Source organism: Gekko japonicus, unplaced genomic scaffold, assembly GCF_001447785.1.
Source record: "Gekko japonicus isolate JY-2015 unplaced genomic scaffold, Gekko_japonicus_V1.1 scaffold712, whole genome shotgun sequence".
Classification (NCBI taxonomy): Eukaryota; Metazoa; Chordata; class Lepidosauria; order Squamata; family Gekkonidae; genus Gekko; species Gekko japonicus.
The window spans coordinates 453,627-479,046 of record NW_015176472.1 but is presented as its reverse complement, the minus strand read 5'-3'; the positions used below and the strand labels follow the sequence as shown (position 1 = coordinate 479,046).

Genomic DNA, 25,420 nt, shown 5'->3' with positions numbered 1-25,420 from the left:
GCTCTATTTGCCTTGGCTGCAAAGAAAATACGGGCCAACGTTGTTGCCAGGGGTACTAGTTAATATTTATCTTAGTGGGTATGCTGTGATTTAATTAACCATAACTTCGGTTTTATGGTTTTATAATATTTTAGACTGTACTCTATTTTATATAATTAGCTATGTTTTATAGTATTTTTCTCTGTTTTGGATTGTAATGGGTTATGGCTAAACACAATAAAACCCTCTTCTTGTTGTTGTTATTATTTTTAGTCCTCTGCCCTCCTGCAGTAGAAAAATGCAACAATCCAGTAGCATCTTAAAGATTAACAGAATTTGTTGCTTTGTATATCTGAAGTGAGCAGTGACTCACAAAAGCTCCTACCCTGCCACAAATTGTTAGTCTTTAAGGTAATACTGTAATCTTGCTCAAATAGAAAAAATAAAATATTCTACTGACAGACTAACACGACTACCTATCTTGATCTAACTGGCTGCCTTGTCTACCTTACTGGCTTGTTGTGAAGGTAGGTAGGAGAATGGGGCCCCTTTGGAGACAAAGGCCAGGGTATAAATGAAGTAAATCATCTCCATACTGAACACGTTGGGAGCATATTCAGGTGGGTAGCCACTTCGCCTGAAGCAACAGAACAAAGTTTGAGCCGGGCCCAGTGGCACCTTTTAATACCAACAAAGTTTAATTTTGAAGAAGTGTGCCTGCACATGAAAGCTTTGGTGGTCTGAAAGTTGCCACTAGACTCCAACTTCGTTCCATTGAGCAGCTTGCTAAAAGTGAGTTTGGGCTGCAGAGCTGACATTTGAATTAGAGCTCTGTGGGAAGGATCCACAGCTCATTCTCCCAGGCCCCATCTAGTAATGCAATCCTGCGCAGGATGAGTCCAGCCTAAACCCATACAAGTTACTCTGTCAGCGCATAGGGCTGCACGGGCAATCGCAAACAGAGCACACACACACCCTTCCAGAAGACAGACAAGCCCTTCGCAGAGCCAAGCGAGGCTGCAAATGAAGGCAAATATTATGCGCCGGTGCGCCCCCACGCAGGCGCGTTACGCATCAGTCTCTCCAAGAAGGCCTTCGCTCTGTTGCTCTCTATGATAAATCCACCCCTCTTCCTGTTTTGTCGCCTCCCCCGGAAAGTATGTGTGATTCTTTTTTTAAAAATAAAATAAAAATGCACTGAAATCTCTGGGGAGAAACGTGGATCTGGGGTCTTTGGGTGAGTTGAAGGGGAGGGAAAAACGTGTGTTGCAGTGGTGTGTGTGTGCGGGGGTGTCTTTTGGTTGCAGGTCGCGTTGTAGAAATGTAGCCGGGAATGCTCCCAAGCTCTGCGGGGCGTTCCGCCACTGACTTCTGCAAGACTGGAGGATCGGGTTTGTTTTGCAGCCTGGTCCTTTTTGGAGGGGAGGGGAGGAGCTAAATGCATTTTTTGCCTCCGTCTTCACTGTGGAAGATGAGAAGTGCTTGCCCACTCCAGAACCACTGATTTCAGGAGGGGTGTTGGAAGACCTGAGTCAGATTGAGGTGATGAGAGAGGAGGTCCTAAAACTGATAGACAACTTAAAAACTGAAAAATCACCAGGCCCAGATGGCATACATCCGAGAGTTCTGAAAGAACTCAAATGTGAACTTGTAGATCTCCTGACAAAGATATGTAATCTTTCCTTAAAATCTGCCTCCATTCCTGAGGATTGGAAGGTAGCTAATGTCACTCCCATCTTTAAAAAGGGTTCCAGAGGAGATCCGGGAAATTACAGGCCAGTCAGTCTGACGTCGATACCGGGTAAATTGGTGGAAACCATTATTAAGGAAAGAATTAGTAGGCACATAGATGAACAAAACCTATTGAGGCAGACTCAACATGGGTTCTGTAAGGGAAGATCTTGTCTCACTAACCTGTTAGTGTTCTTTGAGGGGGTGAACAAACATGTGGACAAGGGGGATCCAATAGATATTGTTTACCTTGACTTCCAGAAAGCTTTTGATAAAGTTCCTCATCAAAGGCTCCTAAGTAAGCTCAAAAATCATGGGATAGAAGGACAAGTCCTTTTATGGATCAAAAACTGGCTAGTTCATAGAAAACAGAGAGTGAGTGTAGGTGGGCAATTTTCTCAGTGGAGGGTGGTAAGCAGTGGGGTACCGCAGGGATCAGTACTTGGTCCACTGCTTTTTAACTTGTTCATTAATGATTTGGAGTTGGGAGTAAGCAGTGAAGTGGCTAAATTTGCGGATGATACAAAGTTGTTCAGGGTGGTGAAAACCAGTGAGGATTGTGAGGCACTCCAAGGGGATCTGTCAAGGATGGGCGAGTGGGCGTCAACATGGCAAATGGGGTTCAATGTGGCCAAGTGCAAGGTGATGCACATTGGAGCCAAAAATCCTAAATATAAATACACGTTGATGGGGTCTGAACTGGCAGAGACTGATCAAGAGAGAGATCTTGGAGTTGTAGTAGATAACTCACTGAAAATGTCAAGACAGTGTGTGACTGCAATTAAAAAGGCCAATGCTATGCTGGGGATTATTAGGAAGGGTGTTGAAAACAGATCAGCCAGTATCATAATGCCCCTATATAAATCAATGGTGCGACCTCATTTGGGATACTGTGTGCAGTTCTGGTCACCACACCTTAAAAGGGACATTATAGCTTTGGGAAAAGTGCAGAAAAGGGCAACTCGAATGATAAAAGGGTTGTAACACTTTCCCTATGAGGAAAGTTTAAAGCGCTTAGGGCTCTTTAGCTTGGAGAAATGATGACTGAGGGGTGACATGATTGAGGTTTATAAGATTATGCATGGGAAAGAGCAGGTAGAGAAAGAGGTACTTTTCTCCCTTTCTCACAATACAAGAACTCGTGGGCACTCCATGAAATTGCTGAGCGATCGGGTTAGAATGGATAAAAGGAAGTACTTCTTCACCCAAAGAGTGGTTAACACTTGGAATTCACTGCCACAGGAAGTGGTGGAGGCTACAAGCATGGACGGCTTCAAAAGGGAATTAGATAAGCATATGGAGCAGAGGTCCATCAGTGGCTATTAGCCACAAGGTATAGATAGGGACTCTGAGGCAAGTGATGCTCTGTACATCTTGGTGCTTGGGGGGGTCAACAGTGGGAGGGCTTCTAATGTCCTGGCCCCACTGGTGGACCTTCTGATGGCACTGGTATTTCTGGCCACTGTGTGATACAGAGTGTTGGGCTGGATGGGCCTTTGGCCTGATCCAACATTGGCGTCTCTTATGTTCTTATGTTAATGCAAAAAGGAGTTTGCAAGCGGCATCTCACCCAAGTCAGGTCAAAATGGGGAGAAAACCCTCTCCCTTTCCACTAGAAGCAAAGCAGTTCTCAGACCAGGAGGGCAGGAACACGATTTACAGTTATGCACGGGATGGGGAGAGTAGTTTTTCTGCCACTTTCATCCCACCGGGTTGATTCGAGGCAAATGAAAACATTCTTCAGATTCCCACCAGGGCTTGGGGAACTCACTGCCACCAGATGTGTTTACGACTGCTGGGTCAGAAGGCTGATAATTCGGTGTGATGTAGAAGTTAGAGTGTTGTACCGGAATCTGGGAGTACCAGGTTTGAATCCTTGCTCTATTATTGCTGGGTGACCTTGGTCACATGCTCTCAGCCTAATCTACCTCACAGGGTTGTTGTGAGGAAGAAAAGGAGGTTTACACAATTATGCATGGGATAGAGAAGGTAGAGAATTAAGTACTTTCTCCCTTTCTTACAATACAAGAACCTGTAGGTGTTCAATGAAATTAATGGGCAGTAGATTTTATAGAATCATAGAATGTTAGAGTTGGAAGGGATTTTGCAGGTCATCTAGTCCAACCCCCTGCACTCTGCAGGAGCATAGTTGAAAGATAGCTGTACGTACATACCTACAACATACCCAAAAGATGGTCGTCCAGCCTCCGCTTGAAAACGTCCAGTGAAGGAGCATCCACCACCTCCCGAGGCAATCTGTTCCACTCCTCAACCACTCTTACAGTCAGGAAGTTTCTCCTGATATTTAGCCGGTAACGACGCCCTTGTAATTTCCACCCGTTAGATCTAGCCTTGCAATCCGGAGCAAGAGAGAATAGATCTGCTCCATCTTCCACATGACAGCCCTTCAAATACTTGAAGACTGCAATCATGTCCCCTCTAAGCCTTTTCTTTCCCAGGCTAAACATACCCAACTCTTTCAGCCTTTCCTCATAAGACTTGGATTCCAACCCTCTCACCATCCTGGTTGCCCTCTTCTGGACACGCTCGATCTTAAAAAGAAAAGTGTTGGACTGGATGGGCCATGGGCCATTGGCCTAATCCAACATGGTTTCTCTTATGTTCTTATGTGTCATCTGCAAACCTGGCCAGTAAACTGCTTCCCTCTAGTTCCAGATCATTTATGGACAAATTAAATAGCAATGACTACAATGCCAGTCCTTGTGGACCCCACCGCTTACTTTCCTTCATTATGAGCACTGTCTGTTCATCCCTACTCTTTGCTTCCTATTGCTTAACCAATTTTTAATCCATAAAAGGACCTGTCCTCTTATCCCATGAGTTACTCAGGAGTCTTTGATGAGGTACGTGGTCAACAGCCTTTCGAAAGTCGAAGACTATAGTGACGACTGGGTCGCCATTATCTATGTGATTGTTAACTTTCTCAAAGAACTCTGAAAGGTTGGAGTGGCAAGACTGTCCTGTGCAGAAGCCCTGCTGATTTCCCTTCAGCAGTTAGCTCATACCGCTGTACCTCCAGAAGAGCTTGTGCCCTGTGATTGTCCACAAGTGGCTGATTTAAACAGGTCCTGTGCCTGGAAGGTGGGGAGACCTGGGCAACGACTCATGCAGAGATGTGGTGGGCTGTTTTACCTGACAGCACCCTGTGTTAGGCTGCTGGAAGGGCAAGCCATACTCATTTCCTAGCTGTTGTTGTTGTTCAGTCGCACAGTCGAGTCCGACTGGACCAGATCACGCCAGGCCTTCCTGTCTTCCGCCATCCTCTGAAGTTGGCTCAATTTCATGTTCGTTGCATCTATGACACTGTCTAACCATCTCATCCTTTGCCATCCCCGTCTTCTTTGACCTTCAATCTTTCCCAGCATCAGGGTCTTCTCCAGAGAGTGCTGCCTTCTCATTTCGTGGCCAAAGTATTTGAGCTTCAGTTTCATTATCTGGCCTTCCAGGGAATAGTGAGGGTTGATTTCTTTTAGGATTGACTGATTTGATCTCCTTGCAGTCCAAGGGACTCTCAAGAGTCTTCTCCAGCACCATAGTTCAAAAGAATCTATTCTTCAGCGCTCGGCCTTCCTTATAGTCCAACTCTCGCAGCCATACATGACTACTGGGAATACCATTCCTAGGCCCCGTTCACACGGAGCAGAAGCCACGCTAAATAGACGGAAGAGAGGCGGAGTTACCTGGCACGATCACACGGCAACATCTGGGGAGCGTAGAGCTCCCGTGGTTGAACTGTGGCGAACCGCCGATAAAACGGAGCAAAAAACTAGTACCTCGGAGGTACTAGTTTCCGGAAACTGCGGGGCAAGGGCGGGCGTCTGATCGCGTTTCCGGTGGCATCCGGTGCCCGTCCATGTCCCCTTGCGAAGAAGATTTTTTTTTTCCCCAAGTCTCCGTGGTTGCGCATAAGCACTCAACGGAGCATGCGCATTCGTAGTGTACACAAAAAAAGAAACCCAGTTCGCCGCGCCGCGCGCTTCTTCGTTGCGCGCAGGCATGTGTTGTGATCGACGCCTCTCCGTAACCACGGAAGCTCCACGGTACCTCCACAGAACCTCCACAGGAGGTATGATCACTTTACTGCGTGTTAGTTTGCCCCGGGGCAAACAGCCACACTTCTCCCCCGCAGTTTCCTGCGCGTGTGACCGGGGCCCTAGTTGAGGAGATCATAATTGGATTTCTTTTTTTCTTTTGCTGAGGGGAAAGGCGTGTTGCTCAAGTTATTCTCCCCCACAGCTCCTCTTTTGGTCTGGCTAACAGGAAACAATCCTGTGAATTCAGGAGAGGCCTCTTCCCCACACAAGGACTCTTAAAGTTGCCCTTAAAAAAATAAAGAATAGTTGATCTAATCTGGTATTGTCATCTGTGGTTGCCAGGGGCCTTCCAGGGTCTGAAGCAGTAGAAAAGAGTAAGAGTCCAGTAGCACCTTAAAGATGAACAAAATTTGTGGCTGGATATGAGCTTTCGTGAGTCACTGCTTACTTCTTCAGATAACGATGACTCATGAAAGCTCATCCCCTGTCACAAATTTTGTTCATCTTTACTGGATTCTTACTCTTTTCTACTGTTACAGACAGACTAACACAGCTACCCGTCTTGATCAGGGTCTGACATCTTTCCGAAACAAAACAGAATGAAAACAGGAGAAGGTGGGTATTGAACCTGGGACCTTCTGTGTGCCAAGTCTGTGCTCTTATCCCCTTCTCAGACAGGTTGCCCCTGGTCTCTTGGCACTACATTTAATGTGTGTGGCCAGGCTACATTTTCTGATTGTGTTATTTCCCCACTGTTGTTCTCAGGGAGAAATCACCTCAGCCGGCTACAGCATCAGTCGCATCTTTTTTAACAGTGTGCCTCTGAACCTGTGAAAGACTACACCTAAAGGGGATAGCCAGCATGAAAATGGAGGAGCAAGACCCAGCACGGTGTGTACAAGGAGAGGAATTAGAGAGTGCTGGGAAAGATCCCCACGTCCTCCAGGGTGGAAATATCGGAGAGGGCCTGCACAGAGTGCAGCTGGTGAAACAGGAGCCGTGTGAAGGGCTGCTTCAGCACTGGGAGGCACAGTGGCAGGAGTTCTTGAAGACAGTGGAGTCTCCTCAGTCAAACTGGGCCGTCCCACAGGCACTGGAGGAGCCCACCACACCATGGGGCAACCCGAAGGCCTTTCTGGCCACCTTTGAGCAGGTGGCTGAAGCCTGCCGGTGGCCCAGAGAAGAATGGGCGCCCCGGCTTCTGCCGGCCCTCTGCGGTGAAGCTGAGCAGGCCTTTAGCAGGCTGAAGGTCAAAGACAGAGAGGATTATGGGAAGGTGAAGGCAGCCATCTTACGAGGGGATGCCTTGAAGAGGGAGAAGCAGCGCCAGCACTTCCGGCACTTCCGCTACCAGGAGGCGGAGGGGCCGAGAGGGACGTGGCTCCGGCTGCGGGAGCTTTGCCATGGGTGGCTGAAAGTTGAGAGACACACCAAAGAGGAGATCCTGGAGATGTTGGTCCTGGAGCAGTTCCTGAGCATCCTCCCAGCAGAGATCCAGAGCTGGGTGCGGGAATGTGGCCCAGAGACCTGCTCCCAAGCGGTGGCCTTAGCTGAGGATTTCCTGCACAGAGATGCGGAGAGAATGGAAAAACAGGTGAGGTGGTTTTATGCGAGTGATCCTGAGAAGGCCGTAATAAGGGGAGAGGAACGAGGTCTCTGTGGAGGGGACCTACATCTACTGTCTCCCCCCCCCCCCCACATCCTGTTTCTCCCCATTTACTGGCAACTGGGCTTTCCAAGTCTCCTCCTTTGGTGGGCAGCCTCCCACCCTCACCATTGCTCAATTGGGTGGTGGGAGAAAAATGGGGAAGGAAGGCAGCCATCAGCATTCTTGGGGTCACAATGACATCACTTCCTGGGGTGGCCAGAAGTAGCACCATATTAGCACCAGGGCCAACATCCATTAGGCACAGTTAGGCTTGCCAAGTCCCCCCGGGGGGCGGGGAAAACCCCGCCCCAGAGGCTCATTCCCTGCTGCTGGCAGATTGGGCCCCGGGGGGAACCCCACCCCGACATGCACGTCACCCGGAAGTGACGTGACGACGCCGGGCACGCTGGGGGCGAGGCCACGGTCATCCGAGGGAAAACTATGGTTTTCCCTCAGATGGCTGCGGCCCCGCCCCAGTGTGCCCGGCGGCATCACGTCACTTCCGGGTGACGTGCATGCACGCACGCTTTGCGCCTGTGCGCACACTCCAGACGCCAGGCGGGAGCCCCCCGCTCCGGCTCGAAAACGACTTGGTAACCCTAGGCACAGTGCCTAGGGCCACGTGACTTTTAGGGGCCCACAGAAATGTTTTCATTTCTTCTAAAATCAGAAAAAGTAACTTTTAGGGTTGAAGAAAATGTTTTCATTTTTTCCTCACATCAGAGGGGGGGGGGTAATTGAAACGTTTAGGGCCCATGAACATTTATTACAGTTTGCCTAAAACAGCAAAAAAAATGTTGAAGTATTTAAAGTTATATCAAAAGTAATTTTTAATATTGATATCATGGTGGGAGGGGCCCACAAAGGCAAAAGGGCCGAGGGCCCACGAAAGTTGTAGTGTGGCCCTGATTAGCACTGGGGAGACTCTGTAGCATTCGGCCAGAGCTATCGTTAAACAATGGTTAAAACCAGGGGTCATTTTGTAGAAAAAGAGGTGCAGGAGCTCATTAGCATAACTCATTGGCATAACTTATTTGCATATGCCACACCCCCTGACATCACCGGAAGGGTGTCAGAAGGCAACACCCACCGCTCAGGCGCCACTGGACTGTTTTGGATTGCTAGTGATGGGGGGGGGACGTGCAGATCTGCCCTCACAGAGGAGGGAGAGCTTGTACCTGAAGGGGGGGGCTCTGCAACTTACCTGGCTCCTTCTTGCTCCTCGTGGCCCGACCGAGGGCTGCTGGGAGCAGGGGGCGGGGCTTGTTACATGTGCCCGCCCCCTGAACTCCTTATTGCCGGAGCTCCGCTCCAGTGCGCTCCCGCAGGAAATGACCCCTGGTTAAAACGATAAGAGATTTTGCGTAACGCTAGAGCACACCCGGTAGAGTCCCCCAGCAGTGACATCACCATGGCGTCAGCAACCTCACTACATCAGCGACAAGGCCCTACCGGAGTGGGTAAGTCTCTACCTGCATCAAGGCTCTGGGGACTGCCTAGAGTCTGTCCTCCTAGCCATATCCCTCATCCTTAAAATGGTTTCTCTCTTCTGTTTAGGTACTGACGCTGCTTGCAGAGGCGGCTGTGAGCTTCTCTGAAGCAGGCCAGGCACCGGGTCATTCCGGGCAGAAGCAGCTGTGCTTGGAAACCAAGAAGGAAGATAACGAGGAGGCCAGCTTGCTTGGTAAGGGCTACTGGGGCCTAAGATCTCAGCTGATCCTTAGAGATCTGGAGGTAGGGCTGCCAAGTGGGGGCGGGTGGGCGGGTAAACCCCCGCTTCGGAGGCCCGATTCCCGCCACTGTGGAATCGGGCCCCGGGGGGAACTCTGCCCCCCGAAGCGCAGCGTGGCTGCGTCACCAGAGGTGACGCGACCACGTCAATCACGTTGGGGGCGTGGCTCCGATTGTCGGAGGGAAAACTCTATGGTTTTCCCTCCGACGATCGGGGCCACGCCTTCAACGTGATCGACGTCGCGCGTCACTTCCAATGACGTGCTGGCGGCACGCGCGTGCAAAGCACGCGTGCGCGCACATCGACGGACGGCTCCCGGAGCCCAGCGAGGCTCCCCCGCCGGTAAGAAAAATTGACTTGGCAACCCCATCTGGAGGTACAACATCAGAAGTTTTGGCCATCTTGTTTTGGGTCTGAGCAGGTGGTCGTGGGAAGCAGACGGACGCCAGATAAATGACTGGAACCAGCAAAGAAAGATATCAAGTTGTAGTATTCCAGATCCAATGGTTTGTGAGGGCCAGAAAGCAACACAGAGCCGCAGGAATGTGTGTCTTGTGAAACCGGAGTAGGCTTGCCAACCTCCAGGTGGGGCCTGGAGACCTCCCAGAATTGTAACAGCTCCTCATACTACAGAGATCAGCTCCTGTGGAGAAAATGGCCCCTTTGGAGGGTGGGCGGCATGGCATTATAGATCCCTCCCCTCCTCAAACCCCGCCTCCCCTCGGCTCCACCTCCAGAAATTTCCTAACCTGGAGTTGGCAACCCTAAATTTCCGGGACCCTTTCAGGACTTTTCCCTGCATAAAGCACCACTGTTTTGTTGCTTGTTTGGTGTAGCCAGTTTGGTGTAGTGGTTAAGTGCATGGACTCTAATCTGGGAGAACCAGGTTTGATTCCCCACTCCTCCACTTGCACCTGCTGATGTGACCTTGGGTCAGTCACAAGCTCTGGCACAGCTGTCCTTGAAAAAGAGCCGTTTGTGTCAGAGCTCTCTCAGCCCCACCCACCTCACAGGGTGTCTGTTGTGGGGAGGGGAAGGGAAAGGAGACTCTGAGACTCCAAGTGAAGGGCGGGGTATTAATCCAATCTCTTCTCCTTCTTCTTCTTCTTCTTGTCAAATCCATATTTATTTATTTATTTAATTTTCAAATTTTTTATCCCACCCTCCCGGCTGAAGCTGGCTCAGGGTGGCTTACATAAAAACAGATAACTACTTTTAAATATAGTTGCAGTTAAAACAATTATAAAATCATAATAAAGTGCTAGTAATTATTGGTGTTCATATGACGGTAGCAGCCAGTATAGAAATTATTTGCCCTGTCGTTATTATGAAGTTTGACCCGCAGAATCTCTTTTGAGGTGTGCAAGATACCCAGACTTCAGATGAATTGGGTGGAAAGGAGCAATATTACTGTAGATTGTAGAAAATGTTCTCAGTTTCATAAATGTTCGACAACAAGTCGACGCCCGGGATCCAGTAGAAACATAGCAGCATATTTTGAGCTTGAATGTTAATTGAGATCAGCGTCCTATCTGAATTTAATATTCTTAAGACTTGTTGTCTAACATTTATGAAACTGAGAGCTTTGGCACCACTATAATATCGCCTGAAGAAGATCCATTTTTTTTTTAACGTTGTTATGTAATCCGGAGACGACGTTGATTATGTGATTATGTACCTTGGTTCAAGGATATTCTATTGAGTTGTGTATCATGTTGTGGTGCTTTAGATTGCAATATATAAACAGCATTCTTTAGAAGTCTTATGACTGTTTGATTGTGGGTCAGACTATCACGACTGTTGACTTTATACTTGTTTAACTGATTGGGTTGTGTGTGTCCAGGTTTTTTAGATAATGAGGACATCAGTTTTCACTACTACTAAATCAAGTTTATGGTGGGAAACTTATGAAGCCAGTTCAAAATGGTTTTGATTCTTCATCATTTTCTTTCCCCCATGGGAATGTTAGCTTCTGGAACCTTCTGTACATCTCCTCATTAAACTGTTTCTCATTCCGCTCACCTTGTTTGTGCCACCATGAGTTTTCGGCCCCAGACATTGGCCCTGCTTTGATACAGGTATGTGTTTTCTTTCTTGCAGCTGTGAAAGGCTACCTAAATTTAAGTGCTGAGCAAAAATATACCTCGGATGGCTCACAGCCAGGGAGACCCTACGGGACATTGGTGGGGAGAGTGGAGGAGAATGTTGTTTCCTGCGTCAAGCAGGGCAGCTTCCCTGAGAAGTGGCACAGACAGGAGTTCCAGGAAACCCATCCAGAGAAGAGAGCAGGTCAATCAGCCCCTAGTGTGGAAAGTCACAGGGGGGTCGGCGAAGCCACAGTTCAGCAAAAAGTTCACCAGGGTAAGAGGAAAAGCAGGTTGGCAGTGCTGGGGAAATCTGTCAAAACACTGGGTAAAATGTCTCTCAGGGTACCCCACATGATAAGTGTTTCACAGTGGGAGTCGGTATAAAAGCAGAGAGAATTCTTGTTTGTGGTTCCCTGTTTTCTCTTCATTTAGTGGCAACTCTGGTTTCTACTCATTGTTAGTTAATATTATAACTACACGGCTTGGGACCAGGGTATCTAGATCATAGAATCATAGATTCATATAGGGCTGCCAAGTGGGGGCGGGGGGGCGGGTTACCCCCCGCTTTGGAGGCCCGATTTCCCGCCGCCGCAGAGTGGGGCCGCGGGGGGAACCGCACCCCGGCGTGCACATCACCAGGAAGTGACGCTATGACGCCAGGCACGCTGGGGGCGGGGCCACGACCATCCGAGGGGAAACTCTATGGTTTCCCCTTGAATGGTCGCGGCCCCACCCCCAATATGCCCGGCGTCATAGCGTCACTTCCTGGTTACGTGTGTGCGGTGCGCGCGCGCACACGCTCCAAGATCCACCCGGGAGTCCCCCGCTGCGGAGGTAAGCGATACTTGGCAACCCTAGATTCATAGCATCATAGGGTTGGAAGGGACCTCCGGGGTCATCTAGTCCAACCCCCTGCACAATGTAGGAAATTCACAAATTCACAAAAATACCTCCCCCCCCCAACATCCCCAGTGACCCCTGCTCCATGCCCAGAATATGGCAAAAAAACTTCCAGAATCCGTGGTCAAACTGGCCTGGAGAAAATTGCTTCTTGACCCCAAAGTGGCAATCGGCATTTCCCTGGGCGTGTAAGAAAGGGCCACTAGAACTAAGCACTAACCCTTCCTGCCCTCCCTTCTCATGATCTGCCTAAGTTCACAGAATCAGCACTCCTGTCAGATGGCCATCTAGCCTCTGTTTAAAAACCTCCAAAGAAGGAGAGCCCACCACCTCCCGAGGAAGCCTGTTCCACTGAGGAACCACTCTAACTGTCAGGAAGTTCTGACGGACTGTCTTCTCCAAGGTGTCCCTGCCCAGGAATTAAGATTAGAGGGAGAAGCCCTCCTGCCTGTCCCATCGATCAAAAAAGCTCATCCGGTAGGTACATGAGGAAAAAGGACTTTTCAGCAGCAGCCCCACGATTATGGAACACCTTCTCCAGGAAGTTGCACTTTACTGCCTCGTTTTTGATCTTTTGGAGGCAAATAAAGTTTTTTTAGGACCACATTTGATTCAGTTACTAGACATGCTAAATTGTGGTTTTAAATTTTGGGTTTTATGTGTTTTATTTCATTGTAAACTGACTTGAGCTCCATAAGGAAGACAGGTGGCAAATAAATTTTAAAAACTGCACAATAGTTGATAGGGTGAGAAATGCACAATATAGGTCCCGGTCACACGGGTAAATGCACAATATAGGTCCCGGTCACACGGGAGGTTTAGGGCCGGAAGAGGGACGGATCGGGAGTGCAGCAAACGGGCGCGATCCCACCGCAACATCTGGGAAGCGTTGCGCACCCGTCCCCGATCCGGCCCTTCAGGCCGAAAATCCGTAGCTAAAACAAACCACCTACAGAGGTGGACTTACCAGAAAGGCCGCATCAAGTGCGGCCGTGGGATCGCTGGCGCGTCCTTCTGCCGGCGCATCCGAGGCTCCTGGCTAAACTGCGCATGCATGCGCAGCTGGCTGTCTCGGTCTCCGGTCGGTGGCTTCCTCCCCGGCATCTGATCATGCCGGGAGCAATGGCGCGGCAGCTCAGGGGATCTATGTGATCCCGCCGCCGCGTGTTTCTTTTGGTGCGGCTCTGAATAGCTGCACTTTGCCCGTGTTTTTTTCTGCCGTGTGGCAGGGACCATAAATGCTTATTCTTGGTGCCAGACACTGCTGGTGACCAGAGTATGGAGATGTTGTTAGTTAAATGAATTCCGTTTTTTTAAAAAAAAACTCTGTTGTTACGCCCCATCCGTCTCAGGGTCCTAGTTAATTACTCTCAGAATTCCACAATTAAGAAGGGTACATTTACATATCACTCTCCAATTCTGATATAATTATTTGCTTCACTATGTGTGTCCCCCCCCCAGAATTAAAGCCAAACAAATGGCCCTTGCATCTGTTAAATATCTTCATTATGTTGTACACTAATTTGCTTCTCAGCCTCTGTCTATATGTATGGACTGGTAACTTCCATTTCAATGTCTCTGAGGAAGTGTGCGTGCACTCGAAAGCTTATACCTTGAATAAAACTTTGTTGGCCTTAAAGGCGCCACTGGACATGAACTTTGTTCCATTGCAGAGTTAGTTACCTACATAAAAAAAATTTCAGCATACATCATTCATCCTAGTACATCTTACAGTTTGAGGGTTAGAATCAGAGCAAATTATGTACAAGACTTTATCTTGCCTTATATCTTCTTTAAGGAGCTGCGGTGGCTCAAGTGGTTAAGACGCTGAACTGCAGGCTGTGGAAGGTCAGTAGTTCAGCAGTTCGAGACCCGGGTGCCGCATGATGGAGTGAGCTCCCATCTCTAGTTCCAGCTCCTGCCAACCTAGCAGTTTGAAAGCAAGAAATTGCAAGTAGATAAATAGGTACCACTTCGGTGGGAAGGTAACAGCGTTCCATGCGCCTTGGTGTTTAGTCATGCCGGCCACATGACCACGGAAACGTCTTCGGACAGTGCTGGCTCTTCGGCTTTGAAACGGAGATGAGCACCGCAACCCTAGAGTCGGATTCGACTGGCTTTCGAGCAAGGGAACCTTTACCTTTACCTATATGTTCTTTGCACAGAGCAGAAACTTATCTACAGATATAGTAGTCCTTTGGTTAATGCCCACCAATAAGATTCTGAGAGTCTTCTGTGGAGAGAAAGTTTTTTTTTTTCAACCAACACAGGTTTCAAAAAATCCAAGCAACCTTGGGCCTGTCACACCCTCTCAGCCTACCTCACAGGGTGATTGTAAGGATAAAATGTACAGGGGGAAGAGTGATGTAAGCCACTTTGGGTCCCCACGCGGGAGAAAAGCAAGCCATGAATGAAGGAAATAAAAACATGAAACAGAAAGATAAATTGGAGAGAGAGTACCATGTCTAAGACAGCAAATGTTTGGGAAAGATCCTTCCCTGTGTAAGACTCCTAAAGGGCAACTGCAGGGCAGAATAGAAGAAGAGAAGGAGGAGGAGAAGATTGGATTCATACTCTGCTCTTCACTACCCAAAGGCGTTTCAGAGCGCTTTACAATCTCCTTTTCCTTCCCAACAGACACCCTGGGAGGTAGGGGGGCTGAGAGAGCTCTTTAAAGAACTGCTCATGAGAGAACAGCTCTGGAAAAACTTGTAACTGACACAAGATCACACCAGCAGCTGCATGTGGAGGAGTTGGGAATCAGTCCTCCCAGATTAGAGCCGACACCCCTAACCACTACACCAAACTACACCGAACACCAAATAGAGAATCCTGGGTTTGCTTCCTGTGGCAGTGAATTCCAAGTGTTCATCACTCTTTGGGTGAAGAAGTACTTCCTCTTGTCCGTTCTAACCCGACTGCTCAGCAGGTGCCCTCAGGAGGGCCAGGAGGGGGGCCAGGACACTAGAAGCCCTCCCCCTGTGCCCCCCCCCCCCCAAGCACCAAGAACACAGAGCATCACTTGCCCCAGACAGAGTGTTCCATCTATACTTTGTGGCTAAGGGCCACTGAAATACTTCTGCTTCATATGATTATCTAATCCCCTCTTGAAGCTGTCTGTGCTTGCAACTGCCACCACTTCCTGTGGCAGTGAATTCCACATGTTAATGACTCTTTGGGTGAAGTAAGGACGTCCTTTTATCTGTTCTAATCCTATTGCTCATTGCAGGTGTGCAAACAGTCTGTCTTAGTATAAGGTAGTTTCCTGGAGGGCTTAGTGATAAGAGTATCTGCTTGGCAAGCAAAAGGTCACTGGTTCAATCCTCAGCATTCCCAGTTAAAAGGTGCACTAGATGATTTGAAAAACCTCTGCCTGAAACCCTGGAGAGCCTCTGACAGTCTTAGACAGTACTGACCTTTAAATAAATATATAAAATTTTAGAAAATATATAAGGGGTCCAAAAGGAAAGAAGGGTTATATAGTAATATATAAGCAATACAAAAGGGTACTTTACAGAATATAGAAAACAGAAAATATTTCTCCATAATAATTATTATTAATAGTTCATCATTTCTACTTACTATTTATTGCTTTTAATATACCAAATTTTATAGGAAAATCTATTATATATCTCATGGTAAACAATATATCTCACAATAAAGAATTATATATTATATATCTCACAGTAAACAATAGGGAGTATTTTTGTTCAAAAATCATTTCATATTCAAAGCTTATTCTCCTTCTCCTTCTATATTATAATACATTTGTATGCATTGCCATATATTTATATACAATTTTGAATTGTTTCTCATTCTAAATTTTGAACTTTTTCTTGTTCTAAGTTTGTCTCCTGCTTCTCAGATAAGCTGTTAATCTTGCCCTCCCAGCATAATTGATGGACCAAGGGTCTGATGCAGTAGAAGGCAGCTTTGTGTGTGTTCCTGTGTCCCTTATGAGAGTCTGTTCTCTTCTCCCTCCCAACAGATCACAGGCAGATGAGAACCTTTGAAGAGAATAACATGCAGCAGCAGAGCTTGGAGAGAATAGGCTGGTATGAGATGTATCCCGGGAGCTCGAGAGACATTTCCCTTCTTCGTCGGGAAAGAGCCCAGAAGGCACCCTACCAGTGCACGGTGTGCGGGAAAAGCCTCAGCCGCAAAGACAACCTGATGAGACATCAACAGATGCATGCTGGGAAAACGAAGCCCCACCAATGCTCTTCCTGCTTGAAAACCTTCCGGGACAAGTCCCACCTTATCCGGCACGAGCGAATCCACACGGGGGAAAAGCCCTATAGCTGTTCCGTCTGCGGGAAAAGCTTCAGCTGCAACTCATACCTCATCGTTCACAAAAGGATCCACACGGGGGAGAAGCCATACAAGTGCCCCGTGTGTGGGAAGAGCTTCAGCTGCAATTCTTACCTCCTCCGCCACAAGAGGATGCACACGGGGGACCGGCCCTACAAGTGCCCCGTCTGTGGGAAGAGGTTCACTTGCAATTCCAACTTGATTTTGCACAAAAGGACTCACACCGGAGAGAAGCCCTACAACTGTTCCGCTTGCGCCAAGACCTTCCGCCAGAGGTCCCACCTGATTTTCCACGAGAGGATCCACACCAAAGAGAAGCCCTTCAAGTGCTCGGCCTGCGGGAAGAGCTTCGGCCGCAACGCGCAGCTGATTCAGCACAAGCGGAGCCACACGGGCGAGAAGCACTACCAGTGCCCCATCTGCGGGAAGAAGTTCAGTTGCATGTCGTACTTGATTCAGCACGAGCGGATCCATGGGCAGGACAAGCCGCACAACTGCCCAGACTGCGGGAAGACCTTCCGGCGGAGCACGGAGCTCTCTTCGCACCGAAGAACCCACACCGGGGAGAAACCGTATCAGTGCTTTGAATGCGGGAAGACCTTCAGCTGGAGCGCAGGCCTGACCTCCCACCAGAGAACTCACACTGGGGAGAAACCGTACCGTTGCTCGACATGCGGGAAGAGCTTCAGTCGGAAACGGCTGCTGATCATGCACGGTCGCTTCCACGTGGGGGAGAAACCCCTTCAGTGCACCACAAGCGGGGAGAGCTTCAGTCAGAATTCGCATCTTGTTAGACATGAAAAAACCCACATGGCGGAAGCTGTATAAACAGGCGCCGAGTGATTAAAATGTGGGATTCGCCACCAGAGGATACAGTGATGGCCCCAGGAATAACAGCTTTAAGGGGGGATTAGGTAGATTCATGGAGAAGAAGTCTATCAATGGCTGCTAGCCGTGGTGACTGAGGAGAACCTCTACAGTCAGAGGCACTAATCCTCTGAATCCCAGTGCCAGGAGGCAACATCCAGGGAAGTCCTCGGCCTCTCTGCCTTGTTGTTGGCCATTTGGAGTAACTGATTGGTCACTGTGTGAGACAGGATGCTGGACTAGATGGAGTATTGGTCTGATCCAGTAGGGCTCTTCTTACGTTCTTAACCTCCACATTCAGAGGCACTAATCCTCTGAGTCCCAGAGCCAGAAGGCAACATGAGGGGAAGACCTCAGGCTCTATGGCCTGTTGTTGGCCCTCCCGAGGAACTGTTTGGCCACTGTGTGAGACAGGATGCTGGACTAGATGGACTATTGGTCTGACCCAGCGGGGCTCTTGTGTTCTTATGTTTATTTAAAGGAATCTCAGTCAATTCATTGTACAAGTCAGTTAAACTGGCATCCACTTATAGAGGGACAAAAAAATTGGTTCCTTGTTTTTCGCCCAGGGTCATGGTGCCCCTGGAAGAGGCATTTACTCCCATGTCAGAAAGAGGAGGAATGCCTTTTCTAAAATGGTACCTGCCAGCCACTGGGCTTGTAAATTTGTGTGTTACACTCACTTGCAGGTGTGTTTTTTAAGTTGTAAAAAAAAAAATCTGCTGCCCAATTTATAAGGGGCACTTTTTAAAATAAGCTAAAGGTAAAGGTTTCCCTTTTTACGAAACCGGTTGAATCCAACTCTAGGGTGCGGTGCTCATCTCCGTTTACAAGCCGAAGAGCCAGCGCTGTCCGAAGACTTTTTCTGTGGTCATGTGGCCAGCATGACTAAAAGCCGAGGCGCTCAGAACGCTGTTACCTTCCCACCGAAGCGGTACCTATTTATCTACTCGCAATTTCTTGCTTTCAGACTGCTAGGCTGGCAGGAGCTGGGACCAGAGACGGGAGCTCACTCCGTCGCGCAGCACTAGGGTCTCGAACTGCCGAACTACAGACCTTCCGGACTCTAATCTGGGAGAGCCGGGTTTGATTCCCCACTCCTCCACTTGCACCTGGCTGGATGACCTTGGGCAAGCCGTAGTTCTGGCACAGCTGTTCTTGACAAAGAGCAGTTTCTGTCAGAGCTCTCTCAGTCCCACCTACCTCACAGGCAGTGTTCCCTCTAAGATCAGTTAGTGTGAGCTAGCTCACAGTTTTTTAGCCTCCAGCTCACACATTTTGGTCTTAGCTCAGGAAGGACGACTTCAGAGCAAACTAATTTATGCAGTAGTCAAATCTCTGGCTCACAACTTTAATGCCAGTAGCTGACTAAGCCGAGTTTTTGCTCACAAGACTCTACAGCTTAGAGGGATCATTGCTCACAGGGTGTCTGTTGTGGGGAGGGGAAGGGAAAGGAGTCTGTAAGCCACTCTGAGACTCCTTTGGGTAGTGAAGGGCAGGGTATAAATCCAATCTCTTTTGTTCTCCTTCTTCATCTTTGCCCAGCAAGGCTTCTGTCAACTGGAGATTTGATTGGCCATGCAGACTTTTAAAAATGTTGCTTTGGCAGGAGCAGGTACCACAACACAAGTATCTTCACTGTGTGACTGAAGGTAATTTGGCAACCATTTTGCAGCTGCCTCCATTTCCTGCAGCAGCTATTTTATGACGGCTATTTTGTGGCTGCACTCGCCCTGCAGTGTCAGAATTCTAAAGGTGCCTGCAGTGTCAAAAAAATGGTTGGGGACCCCTGGGGTACACATTTAAATAATCACATAGCACTTGATTTTATGAAACAAAGAAGACCACAATTGCTCATTTTTACATTGCAAAATTAACGGCAGGGCAGAGGGTGTGTCTTGGTCTTACAGATACTGACCAGTCAGCACTGTGCATCCTCTTTCTGCTTCACACTACCAGAATTTGATTCTCTTGATCTTGATCTTCAAGAGAAGATGGTGCACATCACAGCAACAAATGAAGAAAAAGGGGTAACAAGCTCAACCTGAAATACAGTAATAATGCTACAAGGGTCAAGCTGCAGCAGATAAAATAATATCAAAATAAATATTTATTACATGATGAACACAACAGTAAAATTAAAAACGTAGGGCCTGAATATCAGGCTGAATTAGACTCAAAACAAGCTTTACATAAACTGTAATAATTTCCCATACACAGTTGGTGAACCTGTCAGATGACCAACACAAGACCATATGTGTTTTGGCCTCAAGGGCCTTCCTCAGTGGTCTTTAAAAACACGCACTACCATGTATCAGTCCTGACCAGTTGCTATCTCATATATTGTGTGGTATGATATAGACTGATAAAGCAGGCCGTGGATCTCTTCACATGGTAGCCGCACTCACACATAGATCTTCATTGATGTAATAATCCAGTATAGAATTTCCAGTACATCAGGACGTGCGTGTCATCAACCAGGAAATGAAGTCGAAATCACATCACAGCAACATCCTGCAGGTACTTTCCAGAACAGGGTGGATGCTGTTTTTATGTCAATTTATAAGCATATGTAGTCACAGACTGCAAAGCAGAAAACTGGTAAGAAACAGAGAGGCCCTGGGAAACCTTTTCAGAACTCCTTTCAAATGAGAACAGAAGCGACCGATCTTCAGTTTCCTGAGACCACCCAGTTCCAGTGTAACCCTCTGAAATCCATTGCACCTGATGTCTGGGACTGCAATAGTTAGTTGCCTAACTTAAAAGAGCCCCCAATTGAGCAGCAGATGGTTTTTTTAAAAAAACCAAATAGTTTGAATACAAGTGCTTGTGAAAGCGGAGGGTGGTAGGAGATGCATTCCCTTTTCTTTCTCGGGGGCAGGGCTATTTTTGGGCAGGAACGCACAGTAACGGAGTTCTGGCTGGCTCCTGAGTTGGCCACGCCCAGCAGGAACTCATTAGCATAATAGGCTATGCTATGCCTAACAGCAGACACTCATTAGGATTGGCTACATTAGGGGTGTGTGGCCTAACATGCAAATAAGTTCCTGCTACAAAAAAAGCCCAGGCTTTTGACAACAAAGGTCCCTGCCACATGGCAGGTGAAAGGACGCTCGAACTGCGGCTAATGTGAGCCGCAGCAAAGTTGAGACGGCGCGGCGGGATCTCACGGATCCCCCGAGCCGCGGCGCCATCGCGATCAGATGCCGGGGAGAAAGCGACAGTGGGGAGGGGAGCCTGGCGAACTGCGCATGCTCATGCATGCGCAGTTCGGCCAGGAGCCGGGGATGCGCCGGCGCAAGGACGCGCCGGCGATCCCACGGTCAGCGTTGCTGCGGCCCTTCGAAAAGAACCACCTCGGTAGGTGGTTCTTTTTTGGTGCGGAGCAGCGCTGGAAGGGCCGGATCAGGGCCGGAGACGATACGCTTCCCAGATGTTGCGGTGGGATCGCGCCCGTTTGCTCCGCCCCCGTTCCGTCCTGCTCCCGGCCCAAAAGGCCTCGTATGGACAGGACCAAAGTAAACAGAATAAGAAGCAAAAGGTGGGTGTGGTTGGATGACCACACTTCTGGTAACGTGTGGTATGGCCTAATGTGCTAATGAGCTGGGCTGTCAGGGGTGTGGCCTAATATGCTAATAGGTTTCTGCTGTTGGGTGTGGCCTATTATGCTAATGAGTTCCTGCTGGGCTTTTTCTACAAAAAAAGGCCTGCTCGGGGGGGGGGGGATGCTAAGAAGGTGTCTGCCAGGCTAGAGGGGTACAAAATAAAGAAGAAATCCTTCCCCCCCCTCTTTCAGAAAACTGCTTTATTTGAATGCTTATTCCTGCAGCTTAAATGAATGGATGACCTTGCAATCCTAAAAAGAGGCCCGAGGCTTGGAAGGATTTGAGTCTGTTTAGAATTGTTACAGGTGGGCAGCTGTGTTGGTTTGCCGTAGAAGAGCAAAATTCGAGTCCAGGAGCACCTTAAAGACTTGACAAGATTTCCAAGATCTAAGTAGGGTTGCCAAATCGAAAAAGCTTACCGGCGGGGGAGCATCCTGTAGCTCCGGGAGCCGGCCGGGGATGTGTGCGCGTGCGCGCTTCCGGAGTGTCACCGGAAGTGACGTCACACGCTGGGGCGGGGCCACGCCATTTGAGGGGAAAACAAAGAGTTTTCCCCTCAAATGGCGTCGCCCCGCCCCCAGCGTGCGACGTCACTTCCGGGTGACGCACACACGGGGGTGGGGTTTCCCCCGGGCCCCGATTCCGCGGGACCGGGAATCGGGGCTCGAAACCGGGGGGGAATTCCGCCCCCCGGGGGGATTTGGGAACCCTAGGTCTAAGGCAGAGGTGTCAATGCCATTTGTTACGCGGACTGGATCTGACATAAATGTCACTTTTGTCAGGCCAGGCCGTGTGTGCCATAAATGTAATGCCAGGTACCGGAGATAGAAACTGTATAAAGGACAGCAGCTGTTAAGCTCCGAGTTGGTGTGTCCTCACTCCAAGGCCCCCCTGGGCTGGGAGGGGCATGCAAAGGGAAACCCATATGGGCAGACTGGAGAGCCAGTGGTCCAGCACTGGGCAGACACCCCCACGACGCTTGACTGTTGCAGATGAGGTTGTTCCGCCATGCTGAAGCCACATTAGGAGTGGCTCCACCCACTCCCCCGAGCAGTCTCCTGTTCCCTCCCTTGTACTAGTTGCTTGCAGGCTGCATAAGAGCCCTGGATGGCCGGTTCTGGCTCCCGGGCGTTATGTTTGACACCCCTGGTCTAAGGTATAAGAGTTCCAATGTATAAGGTAAAAGCTTACACCCTGGACATCTTGTTGGTCTTTCGAGTGCTAGTGGACTCAAATCTCGTTTAAAATTGCTTTCCAAAACTATGATAAATTCACTGAGGTGACTTTAATGGGGCCTAAGTATGTCTGCCTCTAATGCTGACTTGGATCCTGCAAGTGATCCTCAAGTCACAGCTTCTTTTTCTTACTGTAAATTAACAAGAAAAAAAATCAAAACAAAACTGGGAGGGAATCTCCTTTCTCAACAGGAGAGGAAACTGTTTTAAACAAGCACAGCACAGGGAGATAATCAATCCAACCAAATGCCGATGGATTTTTGGGGGCCAGTTCCTTGAGCCAAACTCAAGATGCTTTAAATCAGGGTTCCCCAACATGGTGCCCTTGGCACCCACCAACAAGGGTACTGCCCTTGGCACCCACCAAGCTTTTCAGAAAGTGGGCAGGGCCAATGTAAGGCAGAGCTTGTTACTGGCTGCCTTCATTCAAACAGAAGGGTTTTCCACTGGTAGGATGCGGAGGAGTGAAAAACCAGTTTGTTGTAGTGGTTAAGTGCGCAGACTCTGATCTGGGAGAACCGGGTTTGATTCCCAGTCCTCCATTTGCAGCCGCTGGATGACCTTGGGCAAGCCATAGCTCTGTCAGAGCTGTTCTCTCAAGGACAGTTCTAGAAAGAGCTCTCTCAGGCCCGCCTACCTCACGGTGTGTGTTGGGAGGGGAAGGGAAAGGAGTTTGTAAACTGCTCTGAGACTCTGAGTGAAGGGCGGGATATAAATTCAATCTCCTCCTCCTCCTCCTCCTCCTCCTCCTCTTCTTCTTTCCTTAGTAGCGTGTGGTTCCACTCCTCCAGGTTTTCCTTTTTCCCAGGAGGTGTGAGGGGGGGAGGCATTCCATTTGGCTCCACCTTCTGCGGAAGCCATTTTGAGTTGGTTCTGCCTCCTGTGGAAGCCATTTTTGGGATGGTGCTCACCACTCAAAATGCCAGATGTGCCTACAGGGTCAAAATGGTTTCGATTGATTGACTACCAAACTTTGCATTGATTAAAAAGCTCACACTTATGAACTGGACAGCAGACTCATTTAAAGAAGAGACATTTGTCTGTCAGAAAGGAGGGGGGATCCCTTTGCATTCCCAGTGACTGTGTCACTCAGAGCTTTGTGTGTCTGTCAGCAGAATATGTGGAAGGCAAGGTGGTGTCTCTTTGGGTTCTTACAATGTTATTAAGTCTGGATGGAAAATGGTGTGTTGGGGGAACAGGGAAGCTTGGGATCTTGTGTGGTTCTAGGGTTGCCAACATCCAGATGGGGGCCTGGAGTTTGCCAAGAAGTACAAGTGATCTCCGGACTACATAGATCAGTTCTCTTGGAGAAAAATGGTGACTTTGGCGGGTGGATTCCATGACACTACCCCCCCCCCGCTGCCCTCCCCATACTCTGCCTTCCCGATGCTATAGCCTCAAATCTCCAGGAATTTCCCAACCTTGAGCTGGCAACCCTGTGTGGTTCCCATGTACATGTGTGGATGACCCATTGAGTTAACAGAAGAACTGTTAATATTTAACTTTCTGAAATGGTTGAAAGTATTATCTGGATGACCTAATAAAATCCGTTTGGGGTTCAGATATGGAAGCTATCCCACATGGCTTCTTGATATCAGAAAGATGATCTGAATTTTTTAATCCTAAATCTAGATGACCGGGATCCTGAAAATATGCCTTCGGAGACCTTAGGCTGTGCCATTTTTTGGATTTTGATTTCGTTAATGCCTTGAAATTCTTTTCTGTCATTCTCACATGAAGAATATTTCAGATGAATGTGCCTTAATGGGGGTGCAAAGTAGAATTTATCACGTTTCACGAAAGGGTACCCAAACCTGGTTTTTACTGGATTTCTTTACAACACAGTTGGACTTTGGGGGTAGTTGTAGCAAATCAGAGCTTATTTAGTTACCACTTTGCAAAGCTGGTGCCTCTGGGTGAGTTTAGGCTTCTGGTACTTTTCATAGCCTTGGCAAATAGAAGGAGAAGTCGTGGAAGCAGTGACAGACTTCACGTTCCTGGATCACTGCAGACAGTGCCTGCAGCCATGAAATTAAAAGACGCCTGCTCCTTGGGAGGAAAGCAATGGCAAACCTTGACAGCATAATAAAAAGTAGAGACATCACCCTGCCGACAAAAGTCCATATGGTCAAAGCAATGGTATTCCCAGTAGTCATGTATGGCTGCGAGAGTTGGACTATAAGGAAGGCCAAGCGCCGAAGAATAGATTCTTTTGAACTATGGTGCGGGAGAAGACTCTTGAGAGTCCCTAGGACTGCAAGAAGATCAAATCAGTCAATCCTCAAAGAAATCAACCCTGACTGTTCCCTGGAAGGCCAGATACTGAAGCTGAAGCTCAAATACTTGGGCCTCCAAATGAGAAGGCAGCCCTCACTGGAGAAGACCCTGATGCTGGGAAAGACTGAAGGTCAAAGAAGACGGGGACGGCAAAGGATAAGATGGTTAGACAGTGTTATGGAGGCAACAAACATGACATTAAGCAAACTCCAGAGCATGACGGAAGACAGGAGGGCCTGGCGTGATGTGGTCCATGGGGTCGCGAAGAGTCGGACTCAACTGTGTGACTGAACAACAACACTTTTCATAGGGATGGGGCCTAGTGATGTTATTGACAAGAATGGAGCCAGTTCTGTTTTGGAGGCTGAGACAGCCATTCTCAAACCCAGGGGTCATTTCCTGAAGGAGTGCACAGGAGCGGAGCTCCGGCAGTAAAGAGCTCAGGGGGCAACAAGCCCCACCCCCTGCTCCCAGCAGCCCCAAGCCACGAGGATCAAGAAGCTTCCTTCCTTCCTTCCTTCCTTCCTTCCTTCCTTCCTTCCTTCTCTCCCTCTTTCTTTCCCTCTTTCCTTCTCTTTCTTTCCTTCTTTCTCTCCTCCTTTCCTTCTCTTTTTTCCTTCTGTCCTTCCTTCCTTCCTGCACGGATCTACGGGGTCCCCCCCAGGTAGCAATCCAAAAGAGTCCAGTGACAACTTTAAGGCCAAGGTTTATTCAGGTACAAGCTCTCCCTCCTCTACTAGGGCAGATCTGCACGTCCCCCCCCCCATAGCTAGCAATCCAAAACAGTCGACTCCAGTGGAGCCTGAGTAGTGGATGTTGCCTTCTGACACACTTCACGTGATGTCAGGGTGTGTGGCATATGCAAATAAGTCATGCTAATGAGCTCCTGCACCTCTTTTTCTACGAAATGACCCCTGCTCAAACCTAACCAATTCCAGAAGTGAAATCTGTCAATAATAGGGTTAACTTTTTGGGGGAGTGGGGGAACTTGTT

At 48.7% G+C, this 25,420-nt stretch overlaps 2 protein-coding genes across 2 annotated transcripts in view; one reads left to right on the top strand and one right to left on the bottom strand.

The window, feature by feature from the left end:
- The window catches only part of LOC107123819 (zinc finger protein 850-like), a 399,053-nt gene that overhangs the window by 300,952 nt on the left and 72,681 nt on the right, over positions 1 to 25,420 (bottom strand). The window lies entirely within an intron of this gene.
- LOC107123808 (zinc finger protein 2-like) lies at positions 6,757 to 17,323 on the top strand (the record flags this gene model as incomplete). Its single annotated transcript, XM_015427153.1, has 4 exons — positions 6,757 to 7,359; positions 8,971 to 9,097; positions 11,246 to 11,506; positions 16,121 to 17,323. Coding segments are annotated over 4 exons (2,142 nt in total), but the record flags the coding sequence as incomplete, so codon positions are not given.